The 21,225-nt window shown below is 42.4% G+C and overlaps 1 protein-coding gene across 1 annotated transcript; it reads right to left on the bottom strand.

Annotated features, from left to right (window-relative positions):
* Positions 1-12,104: 12,104 nt before the first annotated feature.
* ovca2 (OVCA2 serine hydrolase domain containing) lies at positions 12,105-15,417 on the bottom strand. Its single transcript, XM_040149764.1, has 2 exons — positions 15,016-15,417; positions 12,105-12,867 (listed from the first exon to the last, which is right to left on the bottom strand). The coding sequence occupies exons 1-2, from the start codon at positions 15,167-15,169 to the stop codon at positions 12,338-12,340; spliced, it is 684 nt and encodes a 227-aa protein (XP_040005698.1). The 5' UTR covers positions 15,170-15,417; the 3' UTR covers positions 12,105-12,337.
* Positions 15,418-21,225: the final 5,808 nt, after the last annotated feature.

Below are 21,225 nucleotides of genomic sequence, written 5' to 3'. Positions count from 1 at the left end.
GGACGAGCACTGAGGCCATATTCCATCAAAATTTAATTCTGCACATTTGCTGCTGTAGGCCTGTACCTTCACCTGTGGCAGCTGGCTACCTCTCAATCATGAAGGGTTAAAGAAGAGGCATGGCAGGAATTTTCCCTCCAGTGGCTAAATGGCGTTGCTCTGATTTGGACTTTGCTTTAAGTTGAGAGTTGAATTATAATTTAGGAGTCTCTTCTTTTGAAATCCACAGTCGGTAAGAGGGGAAATCATCTCCAGTTTATTCAATAGTTTCTGGACAAAGAGGCTGGTGGAGGTGGAGTTGGGCTGTTAAGGGGACCGGCCATAATCCACGCCCGCCCTATCCCTGCGGTGTTTGGAGGAGCGCGAGGGCACTAAAGGTTTTCCCTCGCCGTCCACCGTGGTTGTGCGGGGCGTGATTTTTGCTCTCTCAACCCGAGAGCACATCCTGAGAAAAGTGACATCTTAGAGCCCATGTCCAAAGTGCGTCTAATCTACAGGAGTCTCTCACTGCACACGCCTACGTATGTCTGACACGCTTCTTTACGCACGAGGGTCTCCCCCAAATCCTCCCCGAATGTCTTGTGAGTTCAGCAGCGTCGGGATGGATCTACGCACGACTCCTGTCACATCTCTCCTGAGGTTTCTACAGATATGCGGAATCTGGGGTGGATTTTTTTTTTGTTTTTTTGTAAAATTGTTTATGTCCAAGATGACATCAATATTAAAAAAAAAAAAAAAAAAGTCAGTGCGCTGCACCAAACATTTTCAGTCATTCTAAGCAGGCAGCTGCAGTGATTCATCGTCTAATCCAAGCATCACGATTTCCTCATCGCCAATAACACTTTGTAAACATTTTTTGAACACACTGGACTGTAAGTGTCAGCTTTAATCGTATTTTTTTTCCCCCCGAAAACATTTAGTCTGTTTTAATATTATGTAATAAATAGACGGCACCGAGAGAGAACTGGAGCTGTAAGATTTTTTTTTTTTTTTTTTTTTAGGATGATCTGATTCACTCTGAACATACAAAATAGTATTTTTTTTTTGATGCCTTGAAGTATCCACTCGAACTGAACATAATACTATCACCGAAGGAACGACTCAATTCTCTGAAAGAAGCAATTACAGCATGTTTTGCCTGTTTTGACTTCTTGGCAAAAAAAAAAATTGACAATGAGATCCTGAAATGCATCCCTTGCGAAATTTAGCCTAGCAAAGGACAATTATGTAATAAATAAGCTATTATAGGAATACTGAGAGACAGAAATAGGATTAAACTCACTAATGAAGACCTCAGAGACGCTAAATGTCTTTATATTGCAGGAATCTTCGCTCGAGCCTTTAATATTTGACATGATTTCGGTGTTAAGGGCGCACACACAACAAACATGCTATTTTCATCCCGCTTTATAAAGACTTGCACAGTGATTCAGGCTATACTTTTCCTCCCCTTTATAAATAGCTGCACTCCGTCCAGTGACGTGGGATACGCACGTACATGTGTAGGTGAATCTTTGAATGAGCTCTCCCTCTCCTCCTCTCTCCCTCTCTCCCCTTCTTCCCTCCCCCGTTCCCCTCTACTAGTTACTACGGGATCTCTATAAAAAGCCTACGGTTGATGGGAGAGCCCGGTCTGTAAGGGGAAGCGACTTTGGAGGAGAGGCACGGCGGCGTCTGCGCGCGAAGACGGCATGGCACAGATGATGCGCCGACAGTTTCGCGTTGATGAAGACTGCGAGTTTAGAGATAGGACAGACGTATTTCCACAGCAAGGAGCCGCAGCCGTGGCCACACTGGGAACTTCGACTGAGGTAAGTTCCATTTCTCTTTCTGCAGACTAGATTGATGTTCTTTTATCCGAATGCTGGGGGCAAAAAAACGAAACAAATCACCTCGGATATGGGTTAAGTGCAACCTATGGAGAGATGCACTGGACGGGCCATCCCGTTCACAAGCCCCGTAGTCCGTTTTGACCGACACTGTTCTCATCTTCACTCTCTGGTTGAAAGTTGCTGCAGTGTGACTCATTTTCGCTCCCATGTGGGCAGCACTCAGCCCGCAACATGAAAAAGAGAGAGCATCTCACATCTCAGGAAACGCAAGCTGCGGATCAAAATCACCTTCGACACAGCCTTTGTGGGTTTTTTTTCCCCTCTGCCCGAGTCTGGTTCACCCTGCGCTAATCGCGCACGGTAAAACGCGGGCGATGTGAATCACCACGTATGTTGGTTGTTGATGTTCACCTGTGCCGCGCGGGCTGCACCTGGACCGGGATTTAACAGGTAGACGCTGTGCTGGGTCGGGCTGTCTCTGTAGACTGTGCGGTGTGGCGCACGCCAAGGTGGGCTAAGGCCAGCGTGCAACGTACACCGACACGTGCGCAGACACAGAGGCGCAAACCCTCTAAATGTGACCCAGTGTGTGTGTATGTGCAGGTTTTCTGTATGAATGTGTGCGTCTCTGAGGTGGTGGCATTGGTGGGGGGTGGTGGTGGTGGTGGTGGGTGGTTGGGGTGGGGGCGGGGGGGTGCACCTAATCAACCCCTGTACATTCTCGGGAGCGCGTGGCACCGGGAGGTTTCCGGTGATAGTGATGACATTATATCCATCACTTTCTTCCGGTGTGGCGACCCCCCCCCCCCCCTCCCCCCGTCCCTTCTCTCTCCCCTTCATGCACTTCCGGCCGGCGCTTCCTTTAACTTTTTTTTTTTTTTTTTTTCTGCCAGTCTCAGTTCTGTGACGTCGTCAGGCGGTGAAGTCAGCCCTGCGTCATTCTTGCGCACTTTGCAGATGATACGCAGTCACCTACTATAACCCTCTTTAAAGGCATCACGGGCGCGCTCGCACGCGCACACTGCGGTGTGATCCTCCGGCGTGCGTGGGTGTGAATGCGCACAATGTGAAAAGGCTCGTGCACGGACATCACGAGGGAGGAGTGGGCAGAGCGAGTCAATGAAACCCCTTGTTCATTCACAACTCGTTGTTGTGGCTACCGTTGCGCTGACTTTGGCCAGACGATGACAACGATGTGTTTGTAAAGCGAGGCCATCTAAAATATCGTAGTGTTATATCATTATCTAATAGCGTGGAAAACGACCTTGTTCCCCCTAATACTTAATTCTGTAACTTAGTGCGGTGCATTTCTATGAGTCCGATGCTCAAATCTTGAGAAGTAACGGATACTCAGAGGTGTCGTCTCACTTCTAGGTTTTGGTAGAAAGTACAGAAACAAAGGGTGAGAGTCCAGGTCTCGGGATTCAAGTGTGCCCGGTCAAAAGCGGTTTCTCCCCGGTCCCACGGTAACCGAGCCAGACCAAGCCACTGCCCACGCGCCCTGATAAGCCAGGCGGCAGAATGGGACGGCGGCGATTGGTCTGCGCGCGATGCCACGTCACACGAGCCTTACCCTCGGGCACGTGACTTCCCGAGCGCTGAGACGCGTCACCGTAGCCGTCACCCGACCGGCATCTACTCGGCGGTGAGAGCAGAGACCGCAGAGGGGTCCACTCTGGTCCACCTCTGACAGGTTAAGTTGCAGCGACCAGGGCGCTGCAGTGTGTAACGGGAGATAGACGTTAAGAGTTACAACTCGTAGACCTAGTGCGTCGTTATGAGATTAAATACACGTTAGCTTTTTAGAGCTTCTGTGCGGCAAGATCCGCCGCGTTTCACTCTCTACGGCCCGCGGTAAAAAAAAAAAAAGAGGCTTATCGGTCGCCTCTCCGCTGTGCGGGTCTCGGCCGTGGGCCAGTTCAGCACCGCGGACAGCGCCGAGCCACAGCGCCGCTGCGTCGCTTTCCCAGCGGCCTGGTGCTGAAACCGAGATGAAAGGGGGAACCTGTTGCAGAGAAACCCTCATTAACACGAGGCGCTTTGCTTATGCAAACAAATCAAATTCATGTAGACGAGATATTTTGCTTGTCACAAAACAATTCTATAAACTGACAAGGACTGAAATTAATAAGCTTTGTTAATGAAATATCCTTCAAAACTAATGGCTTTCTATCATGATTTTTCTTGCCGCACAGATTTGAACTACCAACTTTTTCGTAGTTCTTACAGAGTTTTCTGTTCGACTGGTGTTAGTCGTCTTTGGCCTACTGTGCCATGATTGCAGAGCTTTGAAGTGCCCCCTGTACTCGGTCGGTGAGCCCCCTGAGTAGAGACAAATCTCATAAGTGTCGAAAACACAGCAGTTTAAGAGCGTCGAGGGTGAGAAAGAGAGCGAGAGAGAGAGAGTTAGTTTTAAGGATTCAAGTTGTTTCAGGTTTTGGTAAATTAGTTGGTCAGTGGTCATTATTGTAGAATTCTTATTCGGCAATGACTTGTTTGGGGCTTTTTGAAGATATGGTAGTCCATGCAAAAACAACTCAAATATTCAATTTATTCCCAACCTGATCAAAGGACCCGATCAAAAAAATAGGAAGTCCTAAAATACTCCTATTCTCCTCCGGGATCGGTGACGGACTGTTTCGTTTTATATAAAAATAGTCCAACACAGTTCACTAGATCGCTCTCTCTCCTTCTCCCATGTTGCCCATCTGCCTCACCCACTCTCCCTCTCTATCTCACACACACTTGCATACATATAAACACTAACTAGGTCAGAGACAGGAGAAAAAAAAGTGGGTGGATGGTGCGTAATCCCAGTCTTGCCAACAGTTTTTAAATGAATGTTTATAAAGTTTTCTAGGCTTTCAGAAAAAAAAAATATGACTGAGTACAAACTTGTACAAACTTTATTAATTTTGTTACAAAGTTGGACACCTTAAAGTTTTTACCGTTGCTTGACTGACTGATCGGCTGATCAGCAGAATGATTAGATGATTCATTGATTGCTTGATAATTTTTTTCCCTTCTAACTTTCTATTTTTTATTTTTGAAAAGGCAGACAAGCATTTCTGGACTTCAATCATTAGTGTAAATAATGGTATCATCTGTAAAAAATAAATAACTAAAAATACATTTTGTAATATTTGACACCTGCTATCATACAGCCCTGTTGTTTTCCAAGTCATCTGATCATCCAAGTCTAAAGCTAATTTTGGATTGTAGTCACGTCAAGTTTTACTTAGCAACATGTCCTTGTTTTAAATTAATTACACAGGGTTATGAATAATAAGGCAGAGATGGTGCTACAACTACACCTAAAGCCCTAACTGAAGAAAGTGGTGGCTGCAGTTTTCAGCATCTTATCTACTCAGTGTCTTTCCATGACAATATTTAGGTCCCCGGGATGCCCCTGGTCGTCAGGGACTGTCTTGATCATCATGTACCTCTTGGCAATTGTGTCAGGTGTGATTCCAGTAACGTTATACCTATATCCTCTCCTCTTTTTGCCGATGCAGGTTTCCACAAGGGGAGAGTTTGTCCTTTTCACAATCTCTTCCCCATCCTCCTAACGTGGCCAGAGCATCAGCACCTTGGCTTTAGACTGCTTACTGCTTATACAGTGTCACAGTACAGTAACAGTCTACAGTCATGGCTACTGAAGCCTGGCAATGCACCAAACACCACGCTGAAGAGAACACGGACATGCAGAGGCTATGCCATAGTGATGTCAACCTAAAGGAAAAATAACACCACGGAAATACTGCTCAATACTTTTAAAATGGTTGACTTGATGGTGGAAGCTCGCTACATATGTTAGAGATTTCGCTCTCTGTGTCTCTCCTGCTCTGTCTCTTTTTCTCGGGCTCAGAAAAGGAAACCTGTGTGGGCTTGCATTGGGGGAGTCCTACATCATTTACGTGCGTAAGATCCACGGTCAAACCAATGAGACATTGCAGTTTCCAGTTTCCAGTTACCATGCCAACTCCAGCTCCTCCGCCACCCTGCTGTCTCCATGGCAACCGTGGCTTTAGATTGTTACTCTAGCAACAGCACCATGGTAACAGTCTACAGCCATGGTCGTTAGGGGCAGTTACCATCAGGAAAGAAAAAAGAAAGAAACACTTACGTTATAGCTGATAATTACGTTTGTATTTGATTTATCTGTTGAAATTCTCCTCTCATTTAGAAAGTAGGTCAGAGGTCGTTCACTCATTCATGTACACCGCTGTCTGGAGCAGAGGAGTTGTCAGTTTGACTTTCTTATGGCTTCAAGTTCCTGTGCAAGTCCTTTGATTAGATACCAAGATGACTGCTTCTTTAATTTGATTTTGTAGTGTTGTAATTCAAATGTAATCTCTCTGATTCACCAAAGAAAGTTTTAACAATCACGTACGCAATGACACATAGGGACACATATTGCCTTTCACTTTTATTTTATTAGGTATAATGTGTTTCTGCAAGGTTCGAACCTTGAGAACGGCGATAAATGCAAAGAACACATGCTAGACGGATGAGTCAGCCAGCTCCAACACCTGTTCCGCTCTCTGTTTATCAGACAAGAGCGGCCTCACTTCAAAGCAGCACAGTCAGGAATTCCCAGGTGGCAGCGCTATAACCTTCAGGCAGACGCAAACCACACGCTGGATCCTACACAGGTGGGCTAACCCACATGTATGCATGCTCACATGCAGAGACACGCACATACATTATGGTTGCAAAAAAAAAAACAAACACACAAGGAATGGACTAGTCCTTGATCCTCTCCTCCTCAAGCAGTACTAATATCCAGAGCTATTCTGCCCTCTACAGGTCAGGATTTGTCTGTGTCATCTGTTTATAACAAAGGTAGTAAACTTTTTCCAAGCTGAAACCTTTTGGAGCAAAACATGTGCCTGGTTTAATAAAATCAAATAAAACATTTAAAACATTTGCCACAGTGTTTTGTGGATACTTGCTAAGGTAAGATGCTTTTCAATGTCCCCTTGTTTGTAACTGATCTGACAGACGGCGTATAGAGTAGAAAAGTTGGCTAAAACAAGACAAGTACTTTTTGAGTGACTCCTGATTCCAGCATGATAGAAAGGTAGACTTCTCATTCAATTTATGTGTGTCCAAACTCTCCGACATCCTAGAGAGTTGTAGTTTTCCTAAGTAAGTGAAGAATGCCAAAATAAATACAGAGAACTGAGCAGTTCAGGGTGCATGTTGTCAGCATTAGTAGAGTGCTGCGAGCAAAAAGTCAGAAAAGAAAGCATGGCTGCACCATGGTGAAATTGCAGTTTCATTCTTAACATAAAAAGTAAATGTAAAACACATTGTGGCAGTTTTAACCACTAAGATGAAAAACATAGATTAAAACGATATACGCAATTATACTTTCAGATTGGTGCAGTCATATGACGCACATAACTCTGGCTCCACTTATCAAAAAGCATACTAACTGATGATTTACAGAAGTGTATGGGGAGGAAACTATTTTACTCTTCAATGTGTCCTTGGCCACTCTTCATTTTCTCTGTCCACGATCTTTTAAAATGGCAACATATTTGCTGCGCGCTGACTGTTTGAAAAAAGCAACGAGAAGAAAGGAAAGATAAGCTGGAGGAACAGTTGTTTAACCTCTGCCTCCCTGCACCGTAAAAGCTCATGTGCTGAAAGTTAAACAACAGCACATAAACTCTTACTGTTCAAGGCTGAGAAGTAAAGTTATCTGATAAATACACACAGCCACACACACACACACACACACACACACACACACACACACACACACACACACACACACACACACACACACACACACACACACATACACGCACACAAACACCCACACATACACAAACACAAGTATCACTGCAAACCACATTTAAAGGAGCATTCCACTGATTAACCACTGTAGATCTCTGCTGTTTATAATTCTTTCAAATTTATCAATCTTGACAATCTGACAACTGCTGTATATTATAGCATGGAAGTGTTTCCAATATTGATTTATATATAATTATTATAAATGAAACCTATAAACCTTTAATATCAAATACATTTTAGGAGCAGTCTTAGGTTGTCATTAGGACCCAATGCAAGGCTTACAAAGTCTGGTGTAATTGAAAACCCATCAAGGTTTTACGACTTTTATTGTGGTGATTACTTCAGTAGCTATTTGTTTGTTTTGTCTTTAGTTTTGAATGCTCCACAAAAATGTTCTCACTTTTATTCTGCATAGCATTCCTCTACAAATATCACTGAGCTACACAAGCACAGCAAAGGCTCTCGATGGCATTATCGTAATGTCCCTTTTTAACCCTCCAAACCCCTTTAATAGTTAATTGAAACTAAACAAGATTGCACAACAGTGTTCACATTTTTTGGATATGTAAGCCAAGACATGCCTCTCTCTCTCTCTGTTTAATGTAGACTCCACCACAGTCCTCCTCCATAGTCACGATGACTAATATCTGCCCCTGTAGTGTCAGCTAGGCACCCTTAAGGACAGCCAAACCACAGCGCTCCTCGCCAGTGCCCAGCCACGGCCTCTAAAACAGTCCAGTAAAGTACACAGGCAGACAAATGACTGCAGATGACATCATACATCAAACGGCTGTTGCCCTAACTTGCGAAGGCCACAGCTGTGTCCTCAGTTCACCTCTGTACCTCTTCATTATACAATCAACACCACCACGACCTCTGAACGTATTTGCGTCGGGTATTAAAGTGTCATTTTTTTTTGTACCAGATGCGCCCACAGTGGTCAGGCTGACCGGTCAATCAGAGACAGGATGTCGTAAGCGATCAAATCTGTGACAGGAAGTTTTTCCAGGTGATTGGACCTTTGAACGAACAGACGACAGTATGTCCCGTCTGAATAAGTGAGATGGATAGATACGGAGAATGGTACGTGTGCTGACTGGACGAGGACAGCGAGCAGACAAGTTTTGGCGTCAGCCAAAGTACACTTGGTCCACACAAACAACAAAACCACGAAGTAGAAGGAAACCAGAAGCATGCGAGAATGCAAGCATGGAATAACAAATGACCAAATCACACCCATACATAGGAAAAAACTATGCAGATACACACCCACGCATGCAGACACACATGAACACCCACTGCCTGTTGATAGGGCCTAGATATCGCACTAATACAGTACTTGAATTTCTTCACTGTGTAGTTTCATGCTGTTAGCTGACATCAACTGACTTCCCTTGCCTTTTCTATTCTTTAAATAGCAAGTTGACTGACAATTCTAAATATACTCCCTCTGTTCCGTCTTTCATGTATCAACACACATCGCACACCTCAAACACACTGCACAATGTAACCAGCTCTCAGATCGTGAAGTTACTTTCTTTTTCTAGTCAAACTATGCAGGTGTAGTCAAAGACAAACACACCAAGCCCCCCCCACCACAGACACACACACACACACACACACACACACACACGCGCACGCACGCACGCACGCACAAACACACAAACAAACACAGGAAGGGGAGAGGCATTGCTATATCCCATGTGATACTGGACACAGGCCATACCTCTGCAAAAACCTCCAGTCTGATGTTACATCACATCCATCTGCACCAGCACACAAATGTAACAATGCAACCACACACGTAAACACATGCACATATGCGTAAACTTAAATTGATTGGTATTAATATCAATTCAATATCCATCAAAAAAATAATGTTGAACAGATGAAGAAAAATGCATGTAAATCCAAAAGTTGTAGGCCAGGTAATAAAATCTCAAGTCCTCTGCTGAATCTCATGTAACCACAGATTATTCCGGTCAGTAGTGAGAGCTGTCGTAACAAGGCAGAGTTGGTCAGCTTTGTCAGTGTCTGGATGAGCCTGGGCCATGGGATGACCAGGCTCTTTGGAGTTTAAGTGCAAGTCTTATATAGACACACGCACTATTTGGCCCCTCCCCTCCTTCCGTCTCCCATAACAACAAATGCTCCATAATCAAAATAGAGCCCATCTGTGCTCTGACACACCCCTCTGCACCCAGCTCCATCCCCCATACTCCACTGGGGGAAGAGGGAAAAAGTGATTCTTCAATCGCAACGAAATCTTGAATGTGCCCTTACTCTCCCTTTTTAACCGCAACAGCCAGAGAGAGGCAGAGTGGGAGAGGCAGAGGGAGAAAGGGGGGGCAGACAGGGAAGAAGGGAGGTTAACTCCACCCTCATCTGTCTCTGTCTCTCATTCCTTTATTTCCCGGTTGTTGTGCAACAGGGGGAACGGATTCCTGAGAAGAGAGTCACGGCTCTGTTGTAAAACTTACTGGCAAGAGTGACCCTCTGTGTTTTTCTTTTACTGTTCCCTCGCTCGCTCACTCTCTCCATTCGTCTCTACTTGTTATCAAAACCATGTGTGTGTGTGTGTGTGTGCGCTGTGAGGTCTTGGAGGGACACAAGGGCCACAGGGGAGCACAGGAGAGAACGAATACGAAGGCTGTGGTGGAGAAACGAGACCACATAGCCGTGAAATCTATGTGTGCGAGTGTGATTGGCAACAGAAGCTCATTAGATGTTGAAACAGGTGACGTCTTATAAACATCAGACAGATTGGTTAATACAGCATCGGTGATAAAAAGGAACTGACGCTGAATAAAAGCTGTTTTTCTGTGGAAATACATCACAGTGAGGCAATTAACCGCCTACAACTGCGCACAGTTGCCTATGTTTTTTTTTCGAACACGGGTGGATTTTGAGATATCCAGACAAACAAAACAATTCTTATGTCCAGGTCATAAATGGGGCAGACATGTGATAGGGTATGTTGCGCCCGGGGCCAATGACACACAGAATGTGGAAGGGAGGAAGATGTTGACGAGAGTTCGAAGCGAGGTAAAGGCCGGTGGGAGATGAAAGCAAAAGGGACTGGGGGGAGTGAGGTAGAGAGGAGAGAGAGCACACATCTGGAAACAATCGAATGAGTGCAGTCTGACATGCACATGCGTCAGCTATAAAAGAACAACATGTCCTCGAGCCCTGTGCATTTGAGCAAGTACATAAACCTGTCTATATAACCCACAAATAAGGAAACACCTCCATGTAATTACTCTTCACACCTGATACTCCCATACACTGCAATGTAACTTCAAATGAGTGAAGATCACTCAGTATCCATATATGTGTTATGACTCCAACAATTGTTAGAACATTTATCATGTTCAAGCGAAATTTTCCCCCATGTACCTTCAGTTTTACAAACTCTACTTGTTACAGTATGAGGGTCAACTATTACACAGCTGTAACAATGCTACGCAAATAAAGCAAGGCTTGCAAAGCTACGCTATGCAAAATATTCCTCAAACTACTAAATCAAGTTTTCCACTGTGGCTCTGATATAAAATTCTTGTCATAACTTTCCACAATCATGGTGGAGTGTTCCCAGTGCCTGAAAAAGTTGCAGTCAGTCCTCTCCTACTGTAGGAGTGTTTTTAAAAAGTGTAGAACACGTTTTGGCTTCTGCTACTGAGATTATTGCAGGGGAAAAAAAATGGAAAATCCATCTACATTTGTTCCGGTAAAATGAGTCATGTATAATATTTCCTGATATTCATCTAGTTCCCAAATAAATTAAACAAATTCCCAGCCTGTAGCCATCTGCCAGTGTGCTGAAGCCCTTAGTAAACTTCAAACAAGTGCTTGTTGGATCGTCTTACAGCTTCTGAAACACCCTTTCTGAAGGCGGACTAAGAAGGCCTGCATCTCATAATTTATACTTTCCAAAACCGGCAATCCTACAATCACAATCTCTTTACGCAGCGACTGGCCAGGAGTGTGGAGGTGTGAGATGAAGGCGAGGTGTGAACTTCTCCTATAGCTTGTTTCTCATTTTTCACAATAATACCCTTTCACTTTTTTGTGTACAAATGAGTGCAACACCATGACAGCTTTCGAAGAGATACCGATCAGAAACTTCTGCTGTTGACCTTTGTGTGAAACATGCTGAGGCCTTTATCTCAGTATCTTGATCTATTCTCATTCAACACAGAGTTCCACATTATTTCAGAAACTCAGCAGGAAAAGCACATTTGCAATTAATACCACTTTACTGGAACAAAGCCATAATGAACACTATTAATTACACCGGTTCCCTGCCATGGTAAATTAAAATCTTTTCAATAAATATATATCGTGCAAAGAAAAGTCATGATCTCATCTACATTTTAACAATGAATCAGGCAATACATTCTCAACTAAAGGTAATAGTAAAGATATTACACAGCTCACAATAAAAGAAACAAAGATCACAGTGCATAAAATAAACAGTCGTCAACTTATTTATTGTTTATTACAAGACATCTTCCCTGAGGACAGCAGTCATTGAATTGTTTTGGATGGATCAGATCACAGCATCCAAAGGTCATGACTTTGAACCCAAAGTGCCTCTGGATCCAATTATGTTAACACAAGATGTCACAATATTAAATAATCAACATTCCCCACTCATATTTAAGTGCTGGAGTCTTATTCAGAGATTGTAGCTCTTCTCACGGGAATCTCTTGAGAAAGTCCTGGTAGGTTTGTCTGTGAGCAGAGGCAGCTGGAACAAAATGGCCACCAGGATGTGTCAGGACCTGAGGCTCTTGGAAGGAGGGGAGGAGCTCCCTGCTCATGACGTCGGGGATGACACGGTCCTCCAGTCCAAACACATGCAGGGAAGGGATCCGGAGGGGTGTGTTGTAGAATTTTTGGTGTTCCTTACATGCGCTGCGGAAACCAGCGACAAGGATGGCAAACCGGAAGCTGAACTCTGGCTCCAGTTTTTGCTCCTGAAGAGAGCACAGCATGGCCACAAAAGCTGCCCCCTGACTAAAGCCCAGGATGCCGTCAAATGGACCTTGGACCTTCACAGCTTCTCTCACAGCTGTCACACTCTCGTCAAGCCCCAGGCTTTCCTCACACTGCTGCTGAGCGCTGAAACTCCGAGCCTGGACGTCAGAGAACCACCAACCCCTGGGGTCCTCGTCAGCTCCAGGGCCAGGACCTGAACCTGAGCCGTTCTCTTTCTCCGGAACTTCTGAAAGGACAGAAGAGGACAGTGGTTGATTCTCTGTTTTAAATTATTTAAAATTCAAAGAGAGGCACCATAGATGAGTGGACCAAAAGTTACTTTTATCCTATGTAAATAAATCTTTGCATGACCATGATTAATTCAGACATTAATAAAAGCATTTATTGTCTTACTTATTGTTTTTTTTAAAAATAGGTTTGTGGAAATTTAAATCTGCACGAGTGCAGCTTCTTGTTTCCATCTGATGACTAACTACAGTTTGACATTACATGATTTGGTATTTGGTAAATAGTTCTGGTGCAAGCAGGAGGTTATTTCTAGATAACAGATGATTTAAGGTCGGGTGGAAATCGACATTAAATTAATCAATTGTCCTGTTGAAGCTTTTACAGTCTGTGGCTTTAACTCACTCTTGGTTTGTTAAGGTTACAAAACTATAGCTGGTATAGAAACAAAATTATATTATACTGTATAATTTTACATTATACACTGAAGTTGACCAATTAAGCCAAAACAGCCATTTTCACCTGTTGTGTCTCCCCTTTAATGAAAAGACATGCACTGGTTGATGTGATATTCATAATTTGCCAATTTCAAAAAACAAATATTTTCAGTATTATTTTTCGAGACCATGTACATAGTGTGTGACAGGTGATCAAAGTGATGAATTTAATATTGGCAGGTCCTAGTTTTTATAAAAGATCAATTAAAGTAACGATTATTTTCACCATGGATTAATCTAAAGACCATTTTCTTGATTAAATCAATTAATCATAACAAACCAGTACAATGATATAAAACATAGAAAACCAGCAAAACCTCCCTCTGGAGAAGATGCACCCAAAGAGTTTTTGGTGTTTTTGCTTAAGAAATGACTTATACATATAAATTATCCATATAAAAATATCCAAATTTGTTAAAATAATCATGGCTACATTTAAATACTTATTAGAGTGGCAAGAAAAAGTATGTGAACCTGTTGGAATTACCTGGTTTTCTGCATTAATTAGTGACAAAATGTGATCTGATCTTCATCTAAATCACAAGTACAAAGAAACACAATGTGCTTAAGATAATAACCCACAAGCAATTATAATCTTTTGTGTCTTTATGGAACAGACCCATTAAACATTCACAGTGCTGGTGGAAAAAGTAAGTGAACCCTTGGATTAAATAACCGTTCGAACCTCCTTTGGCAGCAATAACCTCAAACAAGCACTTCCTGTAGCTGCAGATCAGACCTGAACAACATTCAGGAGGAATTCAGGACCATTCTTCCTCACAGAACCGCTTCAGACATATTCTTAGGATGTCTGGTGTGAACGGCTCTCTAGAGGTCCTTCCACACCATCTCTATTGGATTCAGGTTTGGCACCGACCGGGACGCTGACTGGGTTTCTTTTTTACCTCATTGAGCATCTGCGTTGTGCTTTTGGAGTCATCTTGGCTGGCTGTCCACTTCTAGGAAGGGTAGCCACAGTACTGATATCATATCCATTTATAGACACTTTGTTTAATTGTGGGCTGATATTATATCTACTCTTCTCTTAATTCTCTTCTATCTCAACAATTCTCAATGAGAATTCTGAGATCTTTTTTTTTTTGCAAGGCATGGTTCACATCAGCAGATGCTTCTCACGAGCAGAACACCCAAGATCTTTGAGTGTTTTTTTTTTATAAGTCAAAGTAGCTCTAACTCACACCTCCAATCTTGTTCAATTGACTAGACTCCAGGTTTGATAAACTCCTGACTCCGATTACCTTTTGTTGATGTCGTTAGCCGAGGGGTTCACATGCTATTTCCAACCTACACTGTGAATGTATGATTGTTCATAATTGTAACGAAGATGAAGATCTGACCACATTTTAAGACAAATTTATACATAAATGCTGGTAATTCCCAAGGGTTACCTTACTTTTTCTTGCCACTGTGAGCCAGAGTGTGCTCATTTGTTGATTTAGTTATTTACTTTCTTTACCCCATTTAGTATTTTTGCTTTGTGCATCTGCGCTTATATAAAGTCTAAGCAATCTACAAAGTGAGAGCAAGCTTCTTACGTCCAGCCCGCTTTACTTTTACTAACTCAAACGTCAACTGGCTACCTGCTACTCCCCCCCTTTTCGGTCGGAGGGCAGGTGCAGAGGACGACCCACCTTCGCGTCTGGCCGCCGGCACGCTGTGCGGTGCGCTCAGGTAAACAAGCTCCACTTGTTTCTTCAGCAGCTTCCGCAGAGCTCCCGTCTTCTCACGGAACGAGTTGCCGTTCTGACGGTAACCATGTATGCACAGAACCCGGAGAGGTGCCATGGAGAGGCTAGCCTAGCTGGCCGGGGAGTTTCAGTTCCTACTCTAGGTGGGAAGATGTTTATATTCACAGAATAACAAGTCGCTGTCATATAGCACACCTCTTTAACTGGTGAGTTCAAATACACAGCGGGATATCTGAAGGATGACAAAGTGTTACTTAGCTTTTAAAGTTAATCAAATGTAGGAAGTAGCTGCATAACTCGCTAGTTCCGCCTCAGCCGGTCTTGTGCCGGAAGGAAGTAAAAGTGCTTCCGTTGATTCTTTTCAAAGTAAAACCCCTTTTTTTTAACGTGACTAACATTTTTCTTAATACCATTGTGATTCGGTGGTGGATGAAGTACTCAGATCTTTTACTTAAGTGAAAGCAAAGATACCACAGTTTATTTAGAAATACTCTGTTACAAATAAAAATCCTGTATTAAAATTTTTCAAAAATGTACTCAAGGTACCAAACGTAAAGGTACTCAGGATGCAGGAAGGCCCATTTCCGAATCATACATTCAGTTGTCAGTTTATTAGGTACATCCAGCAAAAACCAATGCAGTCAAATAAAACAGCCCTGCAGCAAATCCTTCCTTCATGAAGGTTTTAATGTTCAGTTTGTATTGAAACTGCTTTAGGGGGGTGTTGATTTGAATTTTATGGTGGTTGTCCACCCCCTGTATATCAATTAGGGTAGGCTAAATAACATAAACACCTCTCTGTATAAGGCATTACAATATAGCTCAACAGCACCACAAACTAAACCCTCTAAAATCTTATTATATACATTATACTGTATATATCACCCTTGGATTGGAACTATGGATGCATTAACCTGTAAGGATAACTTTAATGTTGCAACTGGTAAGTGTAACCTCTTTATGTGCTACTTAATCTATAATGATAAGTCACAATTACTTACTCGACTATGTTTTGTATTAACTATTATAATTGGCAAAGTAACTAACGGTGTCAGATAAATGTAGTGAAATTAACAGTTCAATATTCAGTCTATACAATGTAAGTTTTAGCAGATATAAACAGCCGATGTATTATTTCAGTTTTTCTAATATTAGCTATCAGTTATTTTTAGTTAGTTCTGTCCAGTGTGTTCAGGGCCTGCTTTAATTCGAGGATTCAAAGGTTTTATTTGTGACATACACAAACAATATTTGTGGTTCTATACTCTTAAGGCTGTTCTAAAACACTACTGTGCAATTAATAAGAATAATTGGAATAAGGGTAATATAAGAATTAGGAAAATAAATATAAAGGATAAAATTCAAAGAAACAAATTGGAAATGTATGTCTCATAGGTATTGAAATGTGTGCATGTATATGTAAGTGGACTGTGCAATCTTTCAGTGTATAAAAATGTAAAATGTACCTATGTTACAACTGTAAGACAGTCTGTACAATACAATTTTATACACACTCAAGTGCATAGGTTCAAGAATGCAAGTCAATGCAAAGGATTTGCAGGGGACAATATGATAGACAAGGTCGCGGATAAACAGAGGAGAGAGAGAGGACAGAGTTCACCATCCTGATAGCCTGAGGAAAAAAGCTTTTTTAATCTGTGTTTTGTGGCTACAGAGGTTGTTCTAGACAAGAATTTGTCATTTTGTCTCTCTAGTCATGATGATTATACCTTGATATAGTAAGAACAAACACATCTTATGTCTAGTTCAATCACACTTTAAATATAGGAAAATTATACATTATTACAGTGATATTTTATCAGCTCACATCATCAGTCTTTTTTCATCAGATCACATTGCAGCGACTGTAGCGGCTCAAAGTGCCTGAAGTTTGACAGTCCTCCACATCACAATTGTTGCTCGTACATCGCTGCCTACCTGTTCTGCTGTCCTTCACTAGTGACTCTGACTGACAGCCTGTAAACTAAAATATGGCTCATGCTGATGATGCTGCAACCATTTACATCATCAGCCAAATGACATGCTGACATCATTAGGCTTGAAGATTTAAACCACAAGATGACAGGGTAGAGTTCTCCCATGAAAAAACACTGTGTAATCTTGCTTGTCCATTATATGTTAATTTCTAACATACAGACTTAGTTTTGTCGATAAATGCTGCAAAGTGATTGATTGATCAGTTGACTGGCAGAAAGTTAACCCATTCGAATTTTGATAAATTATATGTGTGGCTATTGCACGGTAGAGCTTTGCGCAATGCTGTAGACAGGTGCAAATCTGTGGGCTTTGTGAGAGTTAAGCTAAAGACATCACGAGGCCTTAGGAACATTTCCTAGCCTTGAGCTAAACTTAACTTCAGGCTACAGAAAGCCCAGCGCTTGCCAGAGTAACGCTGTTTCTAACCTGTATATATTAACCAAGGAATTATAGTAAGACACAGGTTAAGAGTTCACAGTTTATTATCGGAGCCAACCCTTAGTTCACGCTAGTGATCTTGTCTTTAATTTTGTGAGAACTGGGAAAAGCAAGCAAGCAAACAACAAAATTCTTCCTTCCAACTACTACTGCCTCACTGAAGCTCTACTTATGGATCCAGTGTGTGGTTGCAGCTCTGGGACAGAAGGATGCACTCATTGCTGGCTGGCGGGAGGCTGACCCCTAAACACACAGATGAGAATGTCTCCTGCTGTGACATCTCAGACGAGTCAGCTGACGCAAAGCAGCTTCTGTAAAAATCATGAAATCTTTGAATACTTAAATCTTTCATCTCTATGGAACAACAGACACACACGCACACAAAAAAAAAAAAAAAGACGAAGAACTTGATTTTCAACACAGATAAAAGTGAAATGCTAATTCTAGGCCAGAGGAACTCACTTATCAGACTCTCTTCAGTTGCGGCACAGCTCTCTCAAAGGACTCTGGCAAAAATGCAGGCATCATCTTTGATCCAGATTCATTGTATTTTGACAAACATGTGAAGGCAGTATCCCAAACACCTTATTCTCACTTAGGAATGATATGCAGGGGTTGGCCTTTAGCCATTCCTCCTAAGGGTTTGAGGATGGCCCAAAGCAGTGACATCCATAAAAGTGTAATGGTCCAAAGGGGAAAATGGAGGATGGAAGAAAAGTTAAAAAATGAAAAGTTTAAACAGGTTTTCCTTGCATGGATGCATTTTTGCACTGTCCATCTTTTCCTATAATCCCTGGACATCCAATTTACACGCAATGTGTTTTTTAATGTATACCTCTGTCCCTTTCTATTTACTCGTCTTTGTTACTTTTCACTGACCAAAATAAAACAAATAGTTAATTTGGATGCAGGGCACACCCACTGGGATGTTTACTAAGATGTCTTGTGAGCATTTGTGTGTTATGAAAGAGCTCTGGGTCAGGGTTTGCCCAGCTGGGACCTGGGAGTTGAGCAAGGAGGACAGAGACCGTTTCGTATGTGTTGCCTCAAGGCAAGCCCCGGGGTTCAGAGAGTGTGTTTTCACTGCTTCTGTCTCCTGTCACGGTGTCTGTCAGCAACAGATTGTTGATGCTTTCTTTGAAGATGAGGTTCTCGTTTTTCGGAGTGGTCCTATATTCAGGCTCTGTCGTTTTGGTTTGGTAAAGGTCTTTTGTTGCAGAGAAGGCGCACGTTGGCCTGTCATGACGCACATGGTAATTAGGGAGGGTTTAAAACACGCACACACGCGCATGCACACAAGGGACAAGGCTGCTGTTGATATGTTCTCCAGCACCGGTGAGGAACCACGTGTCGACCTCCGCAGGGAGGTAGAGAGAGAGGGAGGGAGAGAGAGAGAGAGAGTGTTTTGCTGGTGTAAAAAGCTGATCCCCCTGTTTCATTTTTTATTTTCTAATTCCCTCCAGAATTGGCTGCTGCAACACATAGTATTACTGGCTCTCCCAGCTCCACACTAAGACATTTCCTGTTATTCTAAGCTTAGCATCCGGAATACTCATGAGGATCACAAAACATTAGATCTTAACCTGCAGTATCATACTATACTATCATACTATATAACAAATAAATAGCATATCAAAATGACCATTTAATCACAAACCAATAATATCCCGATAAATATCTTAAATATAGTATTGTATAATATACATCCCTTTGTCAGGATTGCTTAATGAAGATATCATAATTAGTCAACAAGTATAACATAAGGCCGTAATGTGTAACAAGATACCGCATCACTGGGACAACTGAAACCAGGAGTCAACGTGTGAGATGAATACTGACTCTTGGACACTTCTGAGCCTAAATGACTATTTTGCACGGCTTTTTTCCATTTTGATTTATTCCGTTTTGATACCATTTTGTAATAAATATTCTTTTATTAATGGCTGAGTAAAAAAAAAAAAAAAAATCAAGTGTCACATTGTGCTACACTTAATGCACAAATCATTGTGTTTCTTTTAATTTTTTCTCAATCCTAACAAACAGACTGGAGAAGCCTGTGATTCAGTCTTAACACTATACTTTGAAAGGAGCAAAAATTACATATATATTCAAACTGAACCGAAATGGGAAAATAATTCCCGGTAGAAGCAAATGAATAGAAGGGGGATTGTGTGAAAAGTTGAGATTACTATGCACACTCTTTGTCATTTGTTCAGTGTTTGTAGAATGGCCATGGGGAAAGGTCGACACTGTGGCAAATCTGTCTTATTTAAAGAATTCACCAATTATGGCTGTGAAGTCAGGTCTTCTTTCATGTTCTACTGCAGTCCACAGGGGGGCAGTGGTACACCATAGGTTCAGGATGGAATGTTTGTAGCAGACCTCACACTTCCTCGACTGGAAAATACTACCAGGGAAGCTGGAAAACCTACCTGTGATTACGGGTATACAAGAAAACAAACCCAAAGCACGTAATTGCTCGGAATAATTAACAAGAGTGGAGTCATGCATAATACTGTAATTAGGAAATTCAGAAAACACTGTGATTCAAAATGAAACAGTTCGAATTAGACACAGCTGATCCACCCTACTGTGAGTCCTCGTGAAGCACTGATCATGAGGACACAGGTTAAGCTTCGCAGCCAGAGCCGAGACCCAAAATAGGGGAAGCAGTCCTGTTCAGAGAAGTCAGAACAGCCTGCAGGTTCGGTCCTACGATGGAAGATCTGTGCTGCTGTCCTCATTATTAGATCAATAATCTGTGAATCTGTGTGCAAACTGTGAGGACTGTGTGCACATAAAGGAGGACAGAGAAGAGTATGACGAATGTCCCATCTGCTCCAGATCCTCGCTGGAGCTGGCAATGTAGGCCATACACAATGCGAATGTCCTCATAGAAAAGCAGATAGGTGATCCAAAGGAGCATCTTTATGCTTGTTCAAAATGTTTATCTTCAAGTGATACATCTTGCTCCGGGACGCACCACTATGGTTCTTATCAAGACAAGTGCAGTGCAAAAATAAAAAAGTGCAAGTGTGATAAAAGGCTGTTCTGTTGTTGTATTGTCGGCGGCTGACATATGTTATCGTGGGGCGGCACTAAGGTGGCAGGTGAGGCAGCAGAAGTTGGAGACATGTCAATACTTGTAACCGACAGTGTCAGAGTTACTCAGTGTGGGACACCATTATCATTCTTTTGGTAAACAATGTAAATAATCACTGTATATAAATCTGTCCATCACCTCATCTCCTGAAGCATTTTGTACGTTTCATCTGTGGGGTATTGGCTACAGACACCTTATTTCTCCACATTATTTTAAAATGGAACATGTTTTGATCCATGTGTTTTAATTCACACAATTTGATACATGAAAACAACTTTTGTTAAAAATGCTGGTGTGTGGGATATCATGCGTGACACATACGATTATCAGACTGATTGCTGTGCTTTTCCCATTAGGCTGATCCGACTGTTGCTTTGGCAAAATGCAAGTAAACAGTTACTGCCATGCCCCACTTAGGCAAATCAGTGCAAAAAGGTCCATCACATGAAACTAGGGCAGCAGCAGTCACAGAGGATGTGTGTTAAGAAATTGTGCGCCGCACCTTGAGCTTCCCCGCCCCTACTCAGCACAGCCATGAGCAAGGGACACATTGAATGGACACAATCCTTCGTCACTTGCCACTAGACCTGACACATGAGCACTAACTGTGTGTG

This window comes from Xiphias gladius, chromosome 17 (genome assembly GCF_016859285.1).
Source record: "Xiphias gladius isolate SHS-SW01 ecotype Sanya breed wild chromosome 17, ASM1685928v1, whole genome shotgun sequence".
Lineage (NCBI taxonomy): Eukaryota > Metazoa > Chordata > Actinopteri > Istiophoriformes > Xiphiidae > Xiphias > Xiphias gladius.
The sequence above is the reverse complement of the archived record's forward strand: the minus strand, read 5'-3'. Positions and strand labels throughout refer to the sequence as shown.

What these genes read in the sequence shown, in the direction of transcription:
- ovca2 (XM_040149764.1), bottom strand. Translation starts at nt 15,169, where the DNA reads ATGGCACCTCTCCGGGTTCTGTGCATACATGGTTACCGTCAGAACGGC. An exon ending in GCCGGCGGCCAGACGCGAAG is followed by an intron (nt 12,868 to 15,015) that starts GTGGGTCGTCCT and finishes CTGTCCTTTCAG; the next exon opens with AAGTTCCGGAGAAAGAGAAC.